At 35.8% G+C, this 16410-nt stretch overlaps 2 protein-coding genes across 3 annotated transcripts; one reads left to right on the top strand and one right to left on the bottom strand.

Moving 5' to 3' along the window:
* The first annotated feature begins 172 nt into the window (after positions 1-172).
* On the top strand, positions 173-6346 carry LOC134256947 (coiled-coil domain-containing protein 92-like). Of its 2 annotated transcripts, none has more exons than XM_062739617.1 (4): positions 173-312; positions 4018-4168; positions 4426-4473; positions 4831-6346. In XM_062739617.1, exons 2-4 carry the CDS (start codon positions 4042-4044, stop codon positions 5538-5540), a joined length of 885 nt encoding a protein of 294 aa, XP_062595601.1. In that variant the 5' UTR covers positions 173-312; positions 4018-4041; the 3' UTR covers positions 5541-6346. The 2 variants fall into 2 exon arrangements, with proteins under 2 accessions (XP_062595601.1, XP_062595602.1); XM_062739618.1 differs by having other exon boundaries at positions 173-368.
* Positions 6347-9989: 3643 nt separating this feature from the next.
* LOC134256945 (rRNA methyltransferase 1, mitochondrial-like) lies at positions 9990-16341 on the bottom strand. The gene is made up of 7 exons (XM_062739611.1): positions 16092-16341; positions 14796-15092; positions 14466-14526; positions 14168-14247; positions 13975-14077; positions 11922-12036; positions 9990-10540 (listed from the first exon to the last, which is right to left on the bottom strand). Exons 1-7 carry the CDS (start codon positions 16268-16270, stop codon positions 10368-10370), a joined length of 1008 nt encoding a protein of 335 aa, XP_062595595.1. The 5' UTR covers positions 16271-16341; the 3' UTR covers positions 9990-10367.
* Positions 16342-16410: the final 69 nt, after the last annotated feature.

Genomic DNA, 16410 nt, shown 5'->3' with positions numbered 1-16410 from the left:
TAAAATTCATTTCAGATAGAATAAATTATATCTACATTCACAGTAATTTTTAGCTGTTCTTTTCCAAAAAACATATATCATAATCAAAATGATAACAATGTCATGAAAAAATACGGAAAAATGCGAAAATTAACGAATGAGTTGTAAGCCGGAAGTTGTAAATTACCCACAATGCTCTTAGCATTCCTGTAGTGAAGGAAAACTGGAAAAGCTAGGGAGGGATATTATTGATTATTACAGTCGGCATTGTTCTTTAGCGTGTAAACGCACAATGCCAACCAAACCATTAATCCAGTTCCGTTAATTTTATGTGTAAGTGAATTTTGTTGTAGACATGATGGCTGAAATATAGCAAACTTAAGGTTCAGGTATGATGATTATGGTAATTTAAGATTTTCATTTATTCATAATTTTTGAAGTGTAAACAGAGACTTCATTATATTGAGAACAAATTGGTAAATATTTAACTTTGCTTGCAATGTATCCATTTTTTTTTAGATCTGACTTTGCAGACAACCTACTTTTCACATGTATCACTGCTAAATATTTGGAAATATTTTCCCTTGTAAGGCTCTATAACACTATATTTACATTCAGTCTAATCTTCTTAATGAAATCCATTAGAAATCTACAACGTTCAAATCTCTATAACACACGCGAAACCTTGTCACTGTGCGGTAGAAAACACAGTAGAAACTACATGCATTTTCAATATCTAGGTCAACACCAAAATGTACAGTGTTTTGACTCAATGTAACAAAAAAATTACTACCCTTTTGAGTTAACATTAAATACTACAAATGTGTGTAAAAAATTAATTGCCATTTTTCCACTCGCAATGTTCATTTGCTTATTTAACTTTCCAACGTCACAAACGGCTGTTATTTCTATTAGGCACACCAGTACTGAAGGGCACTAAATTCACATTAAACATTAATGAAACAAACAATTATGAAAAGGGAAAATTAGAGAAAGTAAATATAAGCATTGAATTCATATTTTTGGATGTCATCAGTCCTATAACACACCTGGCTGTGCCGACAAATTATCATACCTCGCTAGCGTGCGGTATTCAATTTGTCAGCACCTGGCCAGGTGTGTTATAGGACCGACAACATCCCAAAATATAAATTTAGTGCTTAAATGTTGAAACCTCAGACACTTAGAGCATGTATAACGTACAGCTATTAATCCGCACCAACCTATTAAACATTTAAATACAAGTTATTTTCTCAAAAATATGTGCAATTTCTCAATCAATTCCACGAAAAAACTTATTTTCTTTTTTTTTTTTTTTGGACGAACTCTGACAGGAAGAGGTTCTCCTACTTGTCCCTTAACCTAGCTTAACTCCTTCATTTGTGTTTTATATGCTATAATTAGACAATTTATTAAACAGACACATAAATTTTTCTCCACTGACAGATATATAGGAGGCTCTGAGCCTCTGATGTAAGCCGATCTGATTTGCTTTAGACAACTGTAATCTGTTGACCAATCTAGTAAACAGATGGAGTGAACTAAAGTGATAACACCAAAACCTCCTTTAGCACTGTCAGTAGAAAATAATCATGTGTCTGTATATAATCATGTGTCTGTATATAATAAGGCTACATGAATTTAAATTATGATTCTCAGGCCCGCACACATTCATTCTGAGTTTGCCCAATCCAAATTTTATTGTATTTTTTATGGAATAAAATAGTAATGCAGAAAAAAATTCTGCCTTCATTTTCTCATAGTTTAGTACTAAATATTGCTTCCAGTAACCATTTACCGCCCCTTCTTCTTCAAAGGTTACCTCTTTTAAAAATACATTTTAAGGTAATTAATGCCTTTAATGTTCAGTGTTTTCCTTTTATTTCAAAGTAAAAGGTTAGAGATCAGTTGTAACAGGCTAGGGACTGAGGTTTATGATCAAAATCTCTGTGGACCTTACAACAAATTTTTATTCAAAGTGGCATTTTTGTTAATTGAAGCGGTCAATTTGGCCGGTAGCCGGTTCTTAAGGAAAACATTGAATGTTCACACATTGATAAGAAATGTTTAAGGCAAACCTATATTGATCAGACATGGAAGGTATGGGAAGAACTGTAGAAAGGGAACTTTTCGTCCCCGTTTTATTTTTGCCTCTTTCATTCTAGCCTCATTTGGGTGAATATAAAAGGGAACAAATCCAAAGGATACAGTAAAATTTCTTAAACAAAACTATGACTGCGTTAATTTAAAATGGGTCAAAATTGTTTGCAAGTGTGAAAGGGCGAAAATAACATGGGGTGAAAATAACCCTGTATGCAGTATATCTATGAACAAAAAATTTCTATTATTAGCTCACCTGAGCCGAAGGCTCAAGTGAGCTTTTCTGATCAAAATTTGTCCATCGTCTGTCGTTGTTGTTGTCGTAAACTTTTCACATTTTCATCTTCTTCTCAAGAACCACTTTTCAACCAAACTTGGCACAAAGTATCCTTGGGTAAAGGGGATTCAAGTTTGTTCAAATGAAGGGCCACGCCCTTTTCCAAGGGAGATAATCATGAATTTGTTAAAAATTAATGGCATTTTTAAAAAATCTTCTTCTCAAATCATGACCACCGGGGCAAGGGTGGGGCCAAAATGGCCGACCCAAGTTTTACATAGGAATATATAGGAAAAATCTTTAAAAATCTTCTTCTCAAGAACCACTGGGCCAGGAAAGATGAAACTCATGTGGAATCATCCTCAGGTAGTGTAGATTCATGTTTGTTCAAATCATGACCCCTGGGGCAAGGATGGGGCCAAAATGGCCGACCCTAGTTTTACATAGGAATATATAGGAAAATTTTTTTAAAATCTTCTTCTCAAGAACCACTAGGACAGGAAAGATGAAACTCATGTGGAATCATCCTCAGGTAGTGTAGATTCAAGTTTGTTCAAATCATGACCCCTGGGGCAAGGGTGGGGCCAAAATGGCTTACCCAAATTTTACATAGGAATATATAGGAAAAATCTTTAAAAATCTTCTTCTCCAGAACCACTGGGCCAGGAAAGATGAAACTCATGTGGAATCATCCTCAGGAAGTGTAGATTCAAGTTTGTTCAAATCATGACCCCCGGGGCAAGGGTGGGGCCAAAATGGCCGACCCAAATTTTACATAGGAATATATAGAAAAAATCTTTAAAAATCTTCTTCTCCAGAACCACTGGGCCAGGAAAGATGAAACTCATGTGGAATCATCCTCAGGTAGTGTAGATTCAAATTTGTTCAAATCATGACCCCCGGGGCAAGGGTTGGGCCAAAATGGCCAACCCAAATTTTACATAGGAATATATAGGAAAAATCTTTAAAAATCTTCTTCTCCAGAACCACTGGGTCAGGAAAGAAAACTCATGTGGAATCATCCTCAGGTAGTGTAGATTCAACTTTGTTCAAATCATGACCCCCGGGGCAAGGGTGGGGCCAAAATGGCCGACCCAAGTTTTACATAGGAATATATAGGAAATATCTTTAAAAATCCTGATGAAGATCCACTGGGCCAGGAAAGATGAAACTCATGTGGAATCATCCTCAGGTAGTGTTATTCAAGTTTGTTCAAATCATGACCCCCGTGGCTAGGGTGGGTCCAAAATGGCCGACCCAAGTTTTACATAGGGATATATAGGGAAACCTTTTAAAATCTTCTTTTCAAGTACTTCAAAGCTATGATTAGTGATATTTATATGGAATCATCCTCAGGTAGTGTAGATTCTAGTTTGTTCAAATGATGAACGCCTGGAGGGGGGGGGGGAGTATGTGCTCAGGTGAGCGCTGTGGCCCCTGGGCCTCTTGTTATTTTACATTGTCAGTGTTATGGATTCAAGATGTTCAGGGTAAAATACTAAGTGAATATTAAGTAGATGGGCATATCCATGGTATTCAAGATATCTATATTCAAGATACCAAAGATGGACTATATATGGAATCTTGTAAAATTCAATGGAAAAATAACTGTAGATTGTATTGAATGCAAACTTTTACACTCGACATATAAATCTTTACAGAACCTTGGCCATTAAATTGTAACCATGGCAACACAAGCAGCTGTCCATCAGCGTAACCTTGAGAGTGCCATCCTGTTCATGCAGACTGAGCATGCTCAGACACTGAAAGGTCTCCACGAGGAAATCAAAAATCTCCAGAAAAAATGCTCAGGTAAGTGCAAAAATCATTCTTATAGAAGCAACTCACAGTAGCTCATGTTATGAGAGGAATATGACTACTGTAGACATACTTTTTTTCCACGGGTCATAATTCTGCGGAATCTCAATTTCTGTTTAATCCGCAAGTAGAAAATTAATTCCTTGTGCATGCATAATGCTTTTATTTACAACAAGTCAATCAAAGTTATTCTATGATCAGCATTTATTTGTTTGTATTCATGAAATCTAATGACTTTTATTAAATTTTAGACTTGACTTTTCAACTCAATATGCAAGGAATAGGTGACGATTCACCAGGTGAGTAGTTACTTGATATTCTACTTTATTTCATTTAATGTTAAAGCATTAGTGAAACTTTTTTTGGTCACATTGATAATCCACTTTTTCCTTGCATACCCTGTGTGTGAAGCATTGTGTATGAAAGAAAAAAAAGTCACCATAGTTACAGTCTTGTTAGTGACTGCTTTTAAATAAACCTTATATTTGTTCTATTTCTGCACTTTCTCAGATTTCTTTATCAACATCTCCCTCTTTAATGTTAAATATGTTGATTGTGCTTATAATGTCCAGCTTGGTAAATGATTTTTGATTTAAATTAATTTATTCATGCTTTCAACAGAACTATATTTGATTGTCGTTTTAAATATTTGTCAGGTGCTCAAAGCGCTCAGATCCAGGATTTAAAGAAGGAGATCCAGGAGCAGATAAAAGAGAGGGAGGAATATTGCCAGGAGCTCCAGCGGAAAGACAAACAGATCAAACATCTGGAGACCGACGTCAAGCGAACGAAAATCAAACACCAAGAGGAGCTCCGCAAACGGAGCGAATGGGAGGACAGGCTGCGTGCAGACCTCGAGTCCAAATCCAATCAAGTGGCTTATTTGACCACAGAACTGCATAAACTCAAAAGATTACAGTTAGAAAATGGTTCAAAACAGGCATATATTGCTAATGCTTCTCATGGACTAGTTCCGGCTCCTCCTGGACTTCCAAAGGAGCGGATGTCAGGGATCAGGAGGGGTCATCGTGGAGCTAGGAAACCGGAGCATGAGGAAATACAGCCAGTCCGTGCCGGGTCAGGTGGCACTTCACGCTCCGATTCCCCTGTTCTGGAGGCCGCACGGTCCATCATTGAACGAGACGACATTGAGCCAGAAATCAAAGAACGCAAACTGCCACCCCTTCCTCCCATAAAATCTGGTGATCGGCATGTCATGTTTCAAAAGGTCGTCCCGCCTTCTCATCGCAAAAAGCATGTGGAAATCTCGCAGGAGGTGCAGGTCATAGCTGTAGATCACATGCCCACAAAGGAACAAAAGTGGGCCACTCATGCCCATGAGTCGAGAAGTTCTGAAATGAACTAAAATATAAACTTATCACGTTTGCCAAATGTATTTTACATGTTGTGTTCTTTTTGTTACGTTTTGTTTTTGATGCCAACTATCTGAATTTACAGACATCATTTTATTGTGTGTATGATGATCATGTTTTTATGATAGAGAGGATTTTTACTCTGTTTATAGAACACATTTAGCATGAGGAAGGGTATGTAATTTACGTATTCTTAATTTGTACTTTATATCTATACTTATTTTAATGATGCTTTTTCTTTAAGAGGGTAGAGAGAAGTTTTATATGATACATGTTCTTTATGAGGGTTGAGAGAAGTTTAATACGATACATGTTCCTTACGAGGGTATAGAGAAGTTTCATTCCGTCCAGGTCTGTGATTCTGCTTGTGATATTTTCAAATCAACGTTAAAAACAATTAACATTGACCATAGTTTCTCAAATCAAAATTACTGTAAAGTCAGTATTTACCATTGGCCATAGTTTCTCTATACAGATATTACTGTAAAGTTAGTATTTACCATTGGCCATAGTTTCTCTATACAGATATTACTGTGAAGTCAGTATTTACCATTGGCCATAGTTTCTCTATACAGATATTACTGTAAAGTTAGTATGTTTAAGAATGTCATGTTTTTGATGTTAATAGGTTTGCTGTAAATCATTTATGAAGTAAAATGTGTTAAATTTCATCTCCCATTTTCCCACTTCCAAGTACTGTTTTGAGGTACTCGGTTCATCTTGAGTATAATGTTGTCTCAAGTTCCATTTGAATTTGCACCCATGTGTTGTGACAAAATAAACATGACTTTTTACAGAATGATGTTGTTTAATTCTTTCACACCTTGGCATAAGCAGTACTCTATTGCCTTACTGATTGATCCAAGGCAGAAGACAAAGTATATTGTACATTGGTTTGTTGTTTGACGTCCCTCTCTAGAAAGAAAGAAGGCGTATAAGGCGTGGACAATCCCCTGCTCTGAGACAAAATGTTTCTCAATTTTCAAAAATCACAGAAAGCTTTTATTTTTCTAAAATCATGTTCTCAGTAATGTCATCTTCAAAACATTTTATCATTTTATTTTACTGAACGACTTACTAATTGATAATCTTTATTTCAAAGTTGATAGTTAAGCATATTTGGTGGAAAATGGGTTTATTGGAAAAATGAATTTTGAACATGAATGGGTCAAGTCTCCATTTTTCGTTAACGCTTAAATGATGGAAACGTAAATGTAAAATCTATTTCATTTGTCCAAAAATTGGAATATTTCTGAACCCATTCTATATGAAAATCGAAAATTTCTGAAAAAATTTACGCTTCAACAAACCCGTTTGTTTAAATCACAATGAAAGACATCGATAATGCATCTACATCGTAGCGTAGTGGTTAAAGCGTTCGGTCTTGGACCAAACCCTGCGCTATGGAGAGAGTTCCAATCATACGTGAAGCTTGTTCTTTTTTGTTTTCCCATATCTTAAAAACATGAGTGAAAAATAAGTTATTGATAAAATATTAAAACAATGAAATACAGAAATAAATGTGTAAAAGATTATAATTTTATAAACAATATAATTTTTTTGAAAAATATAACTTATAGAATTGAGAAATGTCTTTTCTCAGAGAGGGGGATTGTTCTCGCCTTGTACGCTTCCATTCTTTACCCACTTGTCGATGGAGAGCTTTAAATTTTGTCTTATACTTGGCACTGAGTGCCTTCGAGCAGTGAGGAATTCTTTTTTTACCCCACCTCTGTTGATTTTTCCGTGAAATTCTGGCTTACGATTGGTTGAAGTCTGTCACGTGAAGGCGGTGGATTACTTATACCCGGTCAGTTGTAAATCCATACCCGGTCAGTTGTAATCTATACCCGGTCGATGTATAACGTCACAAACACAAACGTGACGTCATAATAGGCACAGTATAAGCGTGATGAAGCATTTAGCAGAGAAAACCATTTATAAACTACAGATTAAACGTAAATGTTTCATCGGTGGGGTAAATTCGTTACATAGTCATTTAGTGACAGGGTATGGGATGATACCTGGTTAGTAAATTTCATACCTGACTCGGCTCCGCCTCGCCAGGTATGAAATTTACTAACCCCCCGCTTGAAAAGTGGGAGGGTATATAGTAATCGATATGTCCGTCTGTGCGTCCATCGTTCCGTACGTCCATCTGTTACGCTTTGGGGTCCCCATCTCTTATCCGCAACTCCTCTTATACCACTGAGTGAAATTTAATGAAACTTTCACAGAATCTTAATTACATATTGCCATTGTGCACCTCCTATTCTACTTTTTTTATACGACACATATTTTAGGTTTCCCATAGCCATTGCCATTATGTTCTTACCTATGACGTCACATATAGAGGCTTCTGGATAACATTTGATATGACAAGTTATTCCTCTTTACACATTACCTTAAAACAATATATAGCAAAACATGGACATTATGGGAGACAGGGGGTATCATTTAGTGAGCTCATTGCTCACAGTACCTCTAGTTGCCCTCACATTCTTTTTCCTAGCCTTTGTAGTCTATCTCACAATTTTAATTGGAATATATTGCCCTCACATTCTTTTAGTCAATTGTAGTCTCTCTCTTTCATATTAATATTAGCCTCACATCCTCTCGATCTCTTAACCCCTCATAGTCTTACTCTCTCACAATTTTAAATGGAATATTGCCCTTGCACACTCTCTCTCTCTCTCAGCTGCTCATAGTCTTACAGTTTAGCAATCTTGATTTAACTAGAGGCACTGTGAGCAATGAGCTCACTAAATGATACCACCCTCCTCCCATATGAATATAAGGGCAGTGACCATGTTGTGCCATGGGAAACCCAAAATATGTGTCAGATCAAAATGTAAAATAGGAGGTGCACAAAGGCAATATGTAATATAGATTCTGTGAAAGTCTCATCAAATTTCATTTAATGGTATGAGAGGAGTTGCGGATAAGAGATGGGTACCCCAAAGTGTAACAGACGGACAGACGTCCAGATTACTATATAAAAAACTTCTGCTTTTCAAGCAGGGGTTACAAATATTACCCTTACATTCCCTCTCTTATCCCCTTGTAGTCTTAATTACTCTTTCACAATTTTGATTAAGATATTGCCCTCACATTATCTCTCTTAGCTCTTTGTAATCTTGCTCTCTCACAATCTTAATTGAACTAGAGGTACTGTGAGCAATGAGCTCACTAAATGATACCCCCCGCCTCCCATAATGTCGATGTGTTGCTTTATATTGTTTTACGGTAATGTGTAAAGAGGAATAACTCTCTTATGAAGTGTTATCCAGAAGCTTCTATTATGTGACTCTCAAAAAATGGCAATGTCCATGTTTTGCTCTGGGAAACCTATACGTTCGAATAAAAAAGTAAAATAGGAACAATGGCAATATGTAATAAAGATTCAAAGTTTCATTAAATTTCACTCAGTAGTATAAGAGGAGTTGCGGATAAGAGAAAAAGCGTAATAGACGGACGGACGGACGGAAATCCCGATCACTATATACCCTCCCGCTTTTCAAGCGGGGGGTATAAATATTGCACTCACAACCTTTCTTTTATCCCCTTCAAGCCTTACTCCCGCAATTTTATTGGAATATTGCATTATTCTCTTTGCCCTTCGTAATCATACTCTCTTGCAATCTTAATTGAAATATTGCCCTCACATTCTCTCTCTTAACCCATCGTTGTCGTACTCTCTCACAATTTTATTTTAAATATTGCCCTCACATTGTTACTCTTGTCCCCTCGTAGTCTTACTCTCTCACAAATTTAATTGAAATATTGATAATTGCCCTCTCTTTCTCTTTCCTAGCCTTTGTAGTCTTGCTCTCTCACAATTTTTATTGGAATATTGCCCTCAAATTCTTTATCTTGGTCCCTCATAGTCTTACTCTTCCATAATCTTGGAAAATTGCCCTCACAGTCTCTCTTTCAGTCTCTCTCTCTCTCATATTTACCCTACCCCCTCATTCTCTCTCTTAACCCCTTGTTGTCTTACTCTCTCACAATTCTAATTGGAATATTGCCCTCACATTTTCTCTCTTAGCTCGTTATAGACTCTTTCTATCTCACTATCTTTATTTTAACATCACCTTCACATGCATTCTCTTTCCTAGACCTTTGTAGACTTATTACTCTCTCAAAATCTCAATTCAAATATTGCCCTCAAATTCTTACTCAAAATCTTACTCTCTAATTTATCTTAATTGAAATATTGCCCTAATTCTCTCACTAATCCTCTTGTAGTCTAACTCCCTCACAATTATAATTGGAATATTGCCCTCACATTCTCTCTCTTAGCCACTCATAGTCTTATTCTCTTAAAGATCATGCAAGAAAATGAGCCAATCTATATATACTAGTACTCCACAAAACTGATAAGTGGTAACAATAGTTTTTTAATAATATATTTTAATAAATTTCATTTTTAAAATCACATGTTTGTTTTTAGGTGTACTTTATGCAATGTAAATTAAATATCATTATGTAGCATAGAGAAAGTATGGAGTCTTGAACATTCTATACAATTAGATTGACGATAAATTATTACTTAAAATTCACTTAAGTGGAAAAAACAACCTTGAAAGTAGAATAGGGGAAGCTTTCAGGTTACTAGTATTTGCAAACCAACTTCCATACAGTCATATAAACAATGTAAACAAATAAAACATGAAAAACTTCATACATATATTCTACAATACACATGTCAAACAAAATATGCAGATCTTCCATATATATTTACAACGCACACAAAATCAAAATGAAAACCTAGTATATATATCAATATACACTATACACAAAATAAAACATTTTAATTATCATGTTGTTCCTTTGTTCATTTTTTCATTGCGGGACACCAGATGGTGGAGAATAATTCCCGTAGCGACAGACACATTCAGTGAACCGATAAACCGCGGGTCACAGCTGGGAATGTACACCGCCTGGTCACACTTCTCTAGTAGAGTACTACTTATACCCTTCTCCTCATTACCTACAATAAAGACAAGAAACTTTAATCTCCATTAGAGTACTACTTATACCCATCTCCTCATTACCTACAATAAAGACAAGAATTTTAAATCTCCATGAGAGTATTACTTATACCCTTCTCCTCAATACCTAAATAAACTTCAACAATCTCTATTTGAGTACTACTTATACCCTCCTCCTCAATACATATAATAAAGACAGAAAATTTTAATCCCCATCACTGCACAACTTATACCCTTCTCCTCACGACAAGAAAATTTAATCACCATTAGTGCACTACTTATACCCCTTTCCTCATAGCCTACAACTGAAGCAAGAAACATCATTCAAATCTTACTGATTTTTTTTTTCACAGTGTTATGTTAATACAGTGAAGCTGTCTTATTAATCTGAATGTCAATAATTAATCCATCTCCATTTAATTTGTGAAGAACAACCTGGATATATATAAGACTAGAAATATGTCCATTAGGACATGAATGCCACGCCGAGGTTATATCAGTAATGCAACATGAAAATTCGAATCTGTGTATGAAATTTCAGAATATCATGAATAGCAATTGCAAAATATATTGATGCAGTTGAAAAGCTCTCATCAGAATGTATCAGCATATGAAGTTGAAAAAATATTAATGGTTTCTTTAAAACTGACTTAATCACACTTTGATAAAAGTGAGGTCAAGGTCAAATGAAAGGACAAGGTCAAAAATGTTGATGCAGATAAATTGCTTACATAAGTATGTATTAGCATATGAAGTTTGACCCTAATTTATGAAGTGAGGTCAAGGTCAAAGGAAAGGTCAAGGTCAAATGTTGATGCAGTTGAATAGCTCTCATCAGTATGTATCAGCATATGAAATTTGATAAAAAATATCTTGAATGGTATCTTTAAAACTGAGCTAAACACTCATTTAAAAAAGTAAGGTCAAGGTCGAACGAAAGGTAAAGGTCAAAAAATGTTGACGCAGTTGCATAGCTCTCATCAATATCTATCATCCTATGAAGTTTGATGAAAATATCTTGCATAGTTTCTTTTAAACTGAGATTTGAACTGAGCTAAATGCAAAGTGTGACGGAAGGACGGAAGACGGACAAGACAAACACTATATGCCCCGGCCATATTCATGGCGGGGCATAAAAACCAAGTAAACTTTAATCATCATGATGCTTCGATAATCTGGACATTTAGCTTGTGAACACAAGTTTCAGGACAAACGAGATGCTACTCACAGTACTTATAGAGTTACTTCTCTATTATCCATTATCATTCAAATGATATAAAAATTAGATGCATAAATCTATATAAACTCAAGTGAATATAATGCTGTTTTTAAATGAAACATCCAGGGTAACATAAATCAGTGTTTTAAGTTTGTACTCACCAACAATGAGAAGAACTGGCTTGTCAACCACTAGTTCTTGTATTGGTGTGACTGGAATATCATGTGTAGCTACAGTAGAGGTACCTACCACCTCACCTCCTGCCTGCTTCCACTCCTGTACAATAAAACAATGTTAGAGGAATGTCATAGCTACAGTCCTGTACAATAAAACAATGTTAGAGGAATATCATGTATAGCTACACTCCTGTACAATAAAACAATGTTAGAGGAATGTCATAGCTACAGTCCTGTACAATAAAACAATGTTAGAGGAATGTCATAGCTACAGTCCTGTACAATAAAACAATGTTAGAGGAATGTCATAGCTACAGTCCTGTACAATAAAACAATGTTAGAGGAATGTCATAGCTACAGTCCTGTACAATAAAACAATGTTAGGGGAATATCATGTATAGCTACAGTCCTGTACAATAAAACAATGTTAGAGGAATATCATGTATAGCTACACTCCTGTACAATAAAACAATGTTAGAGGAATGTCATGTATAGCTACACTCCTGTACAATAAAACAATGTTAGAGGAATGTCATGTATAGCTACAATCCTGTACAATAAAACAATGTTAGAGGAATGTCATGTATAGCTACAATCCTGTACAATAAAACAATGTTAGAGGAATGTCATGTATAGCTACACTCCTGTACAATAAAACAATGTTAGAGGAATGTCATGTATAGCTACACTCCTGTACAATAAAACAATGTTAGAGGAATGTCATGTATAGCTACACTCCTGTACAATAAAACAATGTTAGAGGAATGTCATGTATAGCTACACTCCTGTACAATAAAACAATGTTAGAGGAATGTCATGTATAGCTACACTCCTGTACAATAAAACAATGTTAGAGGAATGTCATAGCTACAGTCCTGTACAATAAAACAATGTTAGAGGAATGTCATAGCTACAGTCCTGTACTACAGTCCTGTACAATAAAACAATGTTAGAGGAATATGATGTATAGCTACACTCCTGTACAATAAAACAATGTTAGAGGAATATCATGTATAGCTACAGTCCTGTACAATAAAACAATGTTAGAGGAATATCATGCATAGCTACAGTAGAGGTACCTATCACTGTACAATAAAACAATGTTAGAGGAATATCATGTATAGCTACACTCCTGTACAATAAAACAATGTTAGAGGAATATCATGTATAGCTACAGTAGAGGTACCTATCACTGTACAACAAAACAATGTTAGAGGAATATCATGTATAGCTACACTCGAGGTACCTATTACCTCACTCCTGCCTGCTTCCACTCACTAAATGATAAATAGAACTGTCCAAAAGGGACAAATATCCCCTGTTGGGTTTTTCAGAAAAGGTGCCAAATCACGAATATTTTATGGATCTAAGAGAAGAGAGAAATGCTGAAATATTTTAGTGCAAATTAATATTATTGCTTACCGGTATTATATTTTTATGAATGAAACTCAGGTGCAGCCTTATAAAAATAAATACTAAAGATACAGTCCAGACACACATTATGATTTTATTCTGTCAGTGACCTTGAACTTGCATTAATCAATAATGACCTTGGTTCAAAGTCATGACAAACCCTAAGGTTATAAGCAATCTACACGTTTATCCATAAGAAAGATATGGACGGACATGAATTATGATTTTTTTTTTCTGTCAGTGTCCTTGAAATTCCCCTAATGACCTTAGGTCAAGGACATGACACACCCTTAGGTCATGAGCAATCTTTGTATGAAGTACTAGATTCTAATATTCCTCCGTAAGAAAGATATGGACCAAACATGTTTGCACAGACAGACGGACATGGTGATTCCTATATACCCCCCCCCCCCTTCAAGCTTGGTTTGTAAGGGGGGTTTAACTAACCTGTAGTAAGTCAATCATGTCCTGCTCCCTTTTACACCTGGACAGATTTATCACCTCCAGAACTGACCTCACTCAATGATAACTAACCTGTAGTGTGTCTATCATGTCCTGCTCCTCTTTATACCTGGTCAGATTTATAACCTCCAGAACTGACCTCACTCACTCAATGATAACTAACCTGTAGTGTGTCTATCATGTCCTGCTCCTCTTTATACCTGGTCAGATTTATAACCTCCAAAGCTCCAGAACTTGCCTTGCTCACTACTGGACTCAAGCTACAACTGTCAATAAAATATATAACATTAAAACCTGACATTTATCTTACACAAGTATGGTTCTGTAGTGTGAGGAGTCCTGTTAATGACACTGACCTCTCTTTCTGTGGAGCTAGGACTTTGTCAACACCCAGGAAATAAGACGTTCTGAGAATGGCTCCAAAATTCATGGGGTCCTTAAAAATTATAGGATTTCAAACCTGTATTTGCATTTCTATCAAATTTAATTTTAGGGTTATACACAAAATTAATATTTATCAAACGCATCTCTAAGGAGATCTCATAAAATATTGGTACATTTGGGAAGGGATTTAGGACAAAGTTTACTGTTGAAGAGTATGGCTTCAGTATGCATCTCTGACCTTAGATTGACAATTGCTGTGTAATATCATACCTGTACATTGTATGGCATCAGCCAGAGAGGGTATCTCCATTTAGACTCTTTTAATTCAGCCCTATGAAAATTATAAAACAACAAGACATGCAAGATGAATGTACACTTTTGTGAAACACTTATGTCCCTCTATAGAGCTCATTGCCAAGGTTAAAGTACTAGGTAAAACTCCGAGGTCTTTGAATGATATGTATACAGTACCTATACAGTAAAATTCTGAAAATTCATTTGATTATGATTACCATATTAATGAAGAGCATAGGAATGGAATATGTTCTTCTCTTAAAGGAGAGTAAATGGTTATAAAAGCCTTACCCTATTTAAGCGTACCTGACTTTAGCTTCAGCCCAGGGAACAGGAAGCTGTGACACATCCAGACACATTCCCTGGTTTGGCCTGGACCCACTCAGCCTCTCCAGAACGCCTTTATCCACAAAAGTCATGGGGACAGAGAGTTTGTCTGCCATCTGTATGACCCTCTCTGCTTCTGCTCTGAAGGTTGTATTTTGTTTGAGATAAAGTTTGTACACTTTTCTCTTGTTTGCCCTCAGAGCCAGAGAAATAGGATGAACTCCAAAAAGAATCTCCCCTCTCACTGCAACACCTGGCTCTCGGTCGTCAAAAGACCTGAGGATTATAATGAATAAAACATATAATGGTGAATAAGCTTTATTGGGTTTAAGGACCGCTGGACCTAGGCTTTATTACACTAAGATGTTTGCAGCGATAGGATTAAAAGGTTCTTCAAGTTGAAAGTTTCTAGAAAAATACAAACTACATGAAATATGTCCACAATGTGAAATACCATACTTCTGATAAAAAAAGCTTTAATATTTCTTTGAAACATCTTAACATGATCTGAAGAAAAATGAGGTCTGGGCCAAAGGAAGGGTCTGGTCAAAAATTGATACAGTTGAATTTCTCTTTTTCAAACTACATCAGTTTACAAGTTTTTTGTAAAATTTATAACTGACATGTGGAAGAATAACATGAAATTACCACTAAAACACTAGAAGTTCCAGCCATAGTTTTGTCACTGGTGCACAAAAGTTATAGGCTAATTTGCAATATTCAATTTTCATATATATATTAGTTGTGCCAAAAGAAATACTTTTTCAAAGCTGCAGGTACTTTATGCACATATTTTAAATAATAAACCACTACCTCAGCCATGCATATATAATGTGTTCAATGTGATAAATTAGATATACATGCATATCGATCTGTAACAGGGAAGGATAAGTAATACTGTATACAGGGAAATTTTCGCTCCCCATTTTATTTTCGCCATTTCCTTGATTGGGCCAATTTAATATATGTTCACATCTGATAATTTCTTAAAATTAAATATATCAAAATTGTTCACAAGTTCAAAAGGGCGAAAATAACCCTGTATATAGTATGTATGACCAGAGGAATCAAACCTGATTCTTTTATCACCTATTCAGGTGCTCTCCCAATTGAGCTACTCAGGCTAATATCCATAATACATTCTTATCTACTTTGGATGAAAATCTAGGATTTGTTCATTATTTGGCCAGCTACATACAATTGATAAAATATACAGTGTATCACTGTTCAATAACCCTTTTCGACATTAACTTTATAATCATATCCATGACCTACTTTTGTGACCTCTTTCCCTGTCCTGGCAGTCTATAGTTGTAATCAGGCAGATGCTCGCCATTCCCTGGAGTTTGTCCTTTCCAATTTACAGCAATAGACTTCACAAAGTTTCTCTTTTCAGACAGCAAACACCCAAACAAAACTCTTCTACAAATCAATCTGTGGCTAGCACGTGACATCTTTTATGTTCCCAATAACATATGAATCAGAAACTGGCAAAGCACTTACTATAAACCAACATTTTATGCAAACACTTCTTCCCCCACGTTTACAATTTGTCATTTTTCTCGCCTCTATCTTCAAAAGAGTTCCAAATCAA

This window comes from Saccostrea cucullata, unplaced genomic scaffold, assembly GCF_032062105.1.
Source record: "Saccostrea cucullata isolate Sc308-1 unplaced genomic scaffold, CSIRO_AGI_Scuc_v1 ctg858, whole genome shotgun sequence".
Classification (NCBI taxonomy): Eukaryota; Metazoa; Mollusca; class Bivalvia; order Ostreida; family Ostreidae; genus Saccostrea; species Saccostrea cuccullata.
The sequence above is the reverse complement of the archived record's forward strand: the minus strand, read 5'-3'. Positions and strand labels throughout refer to the sequence as shown.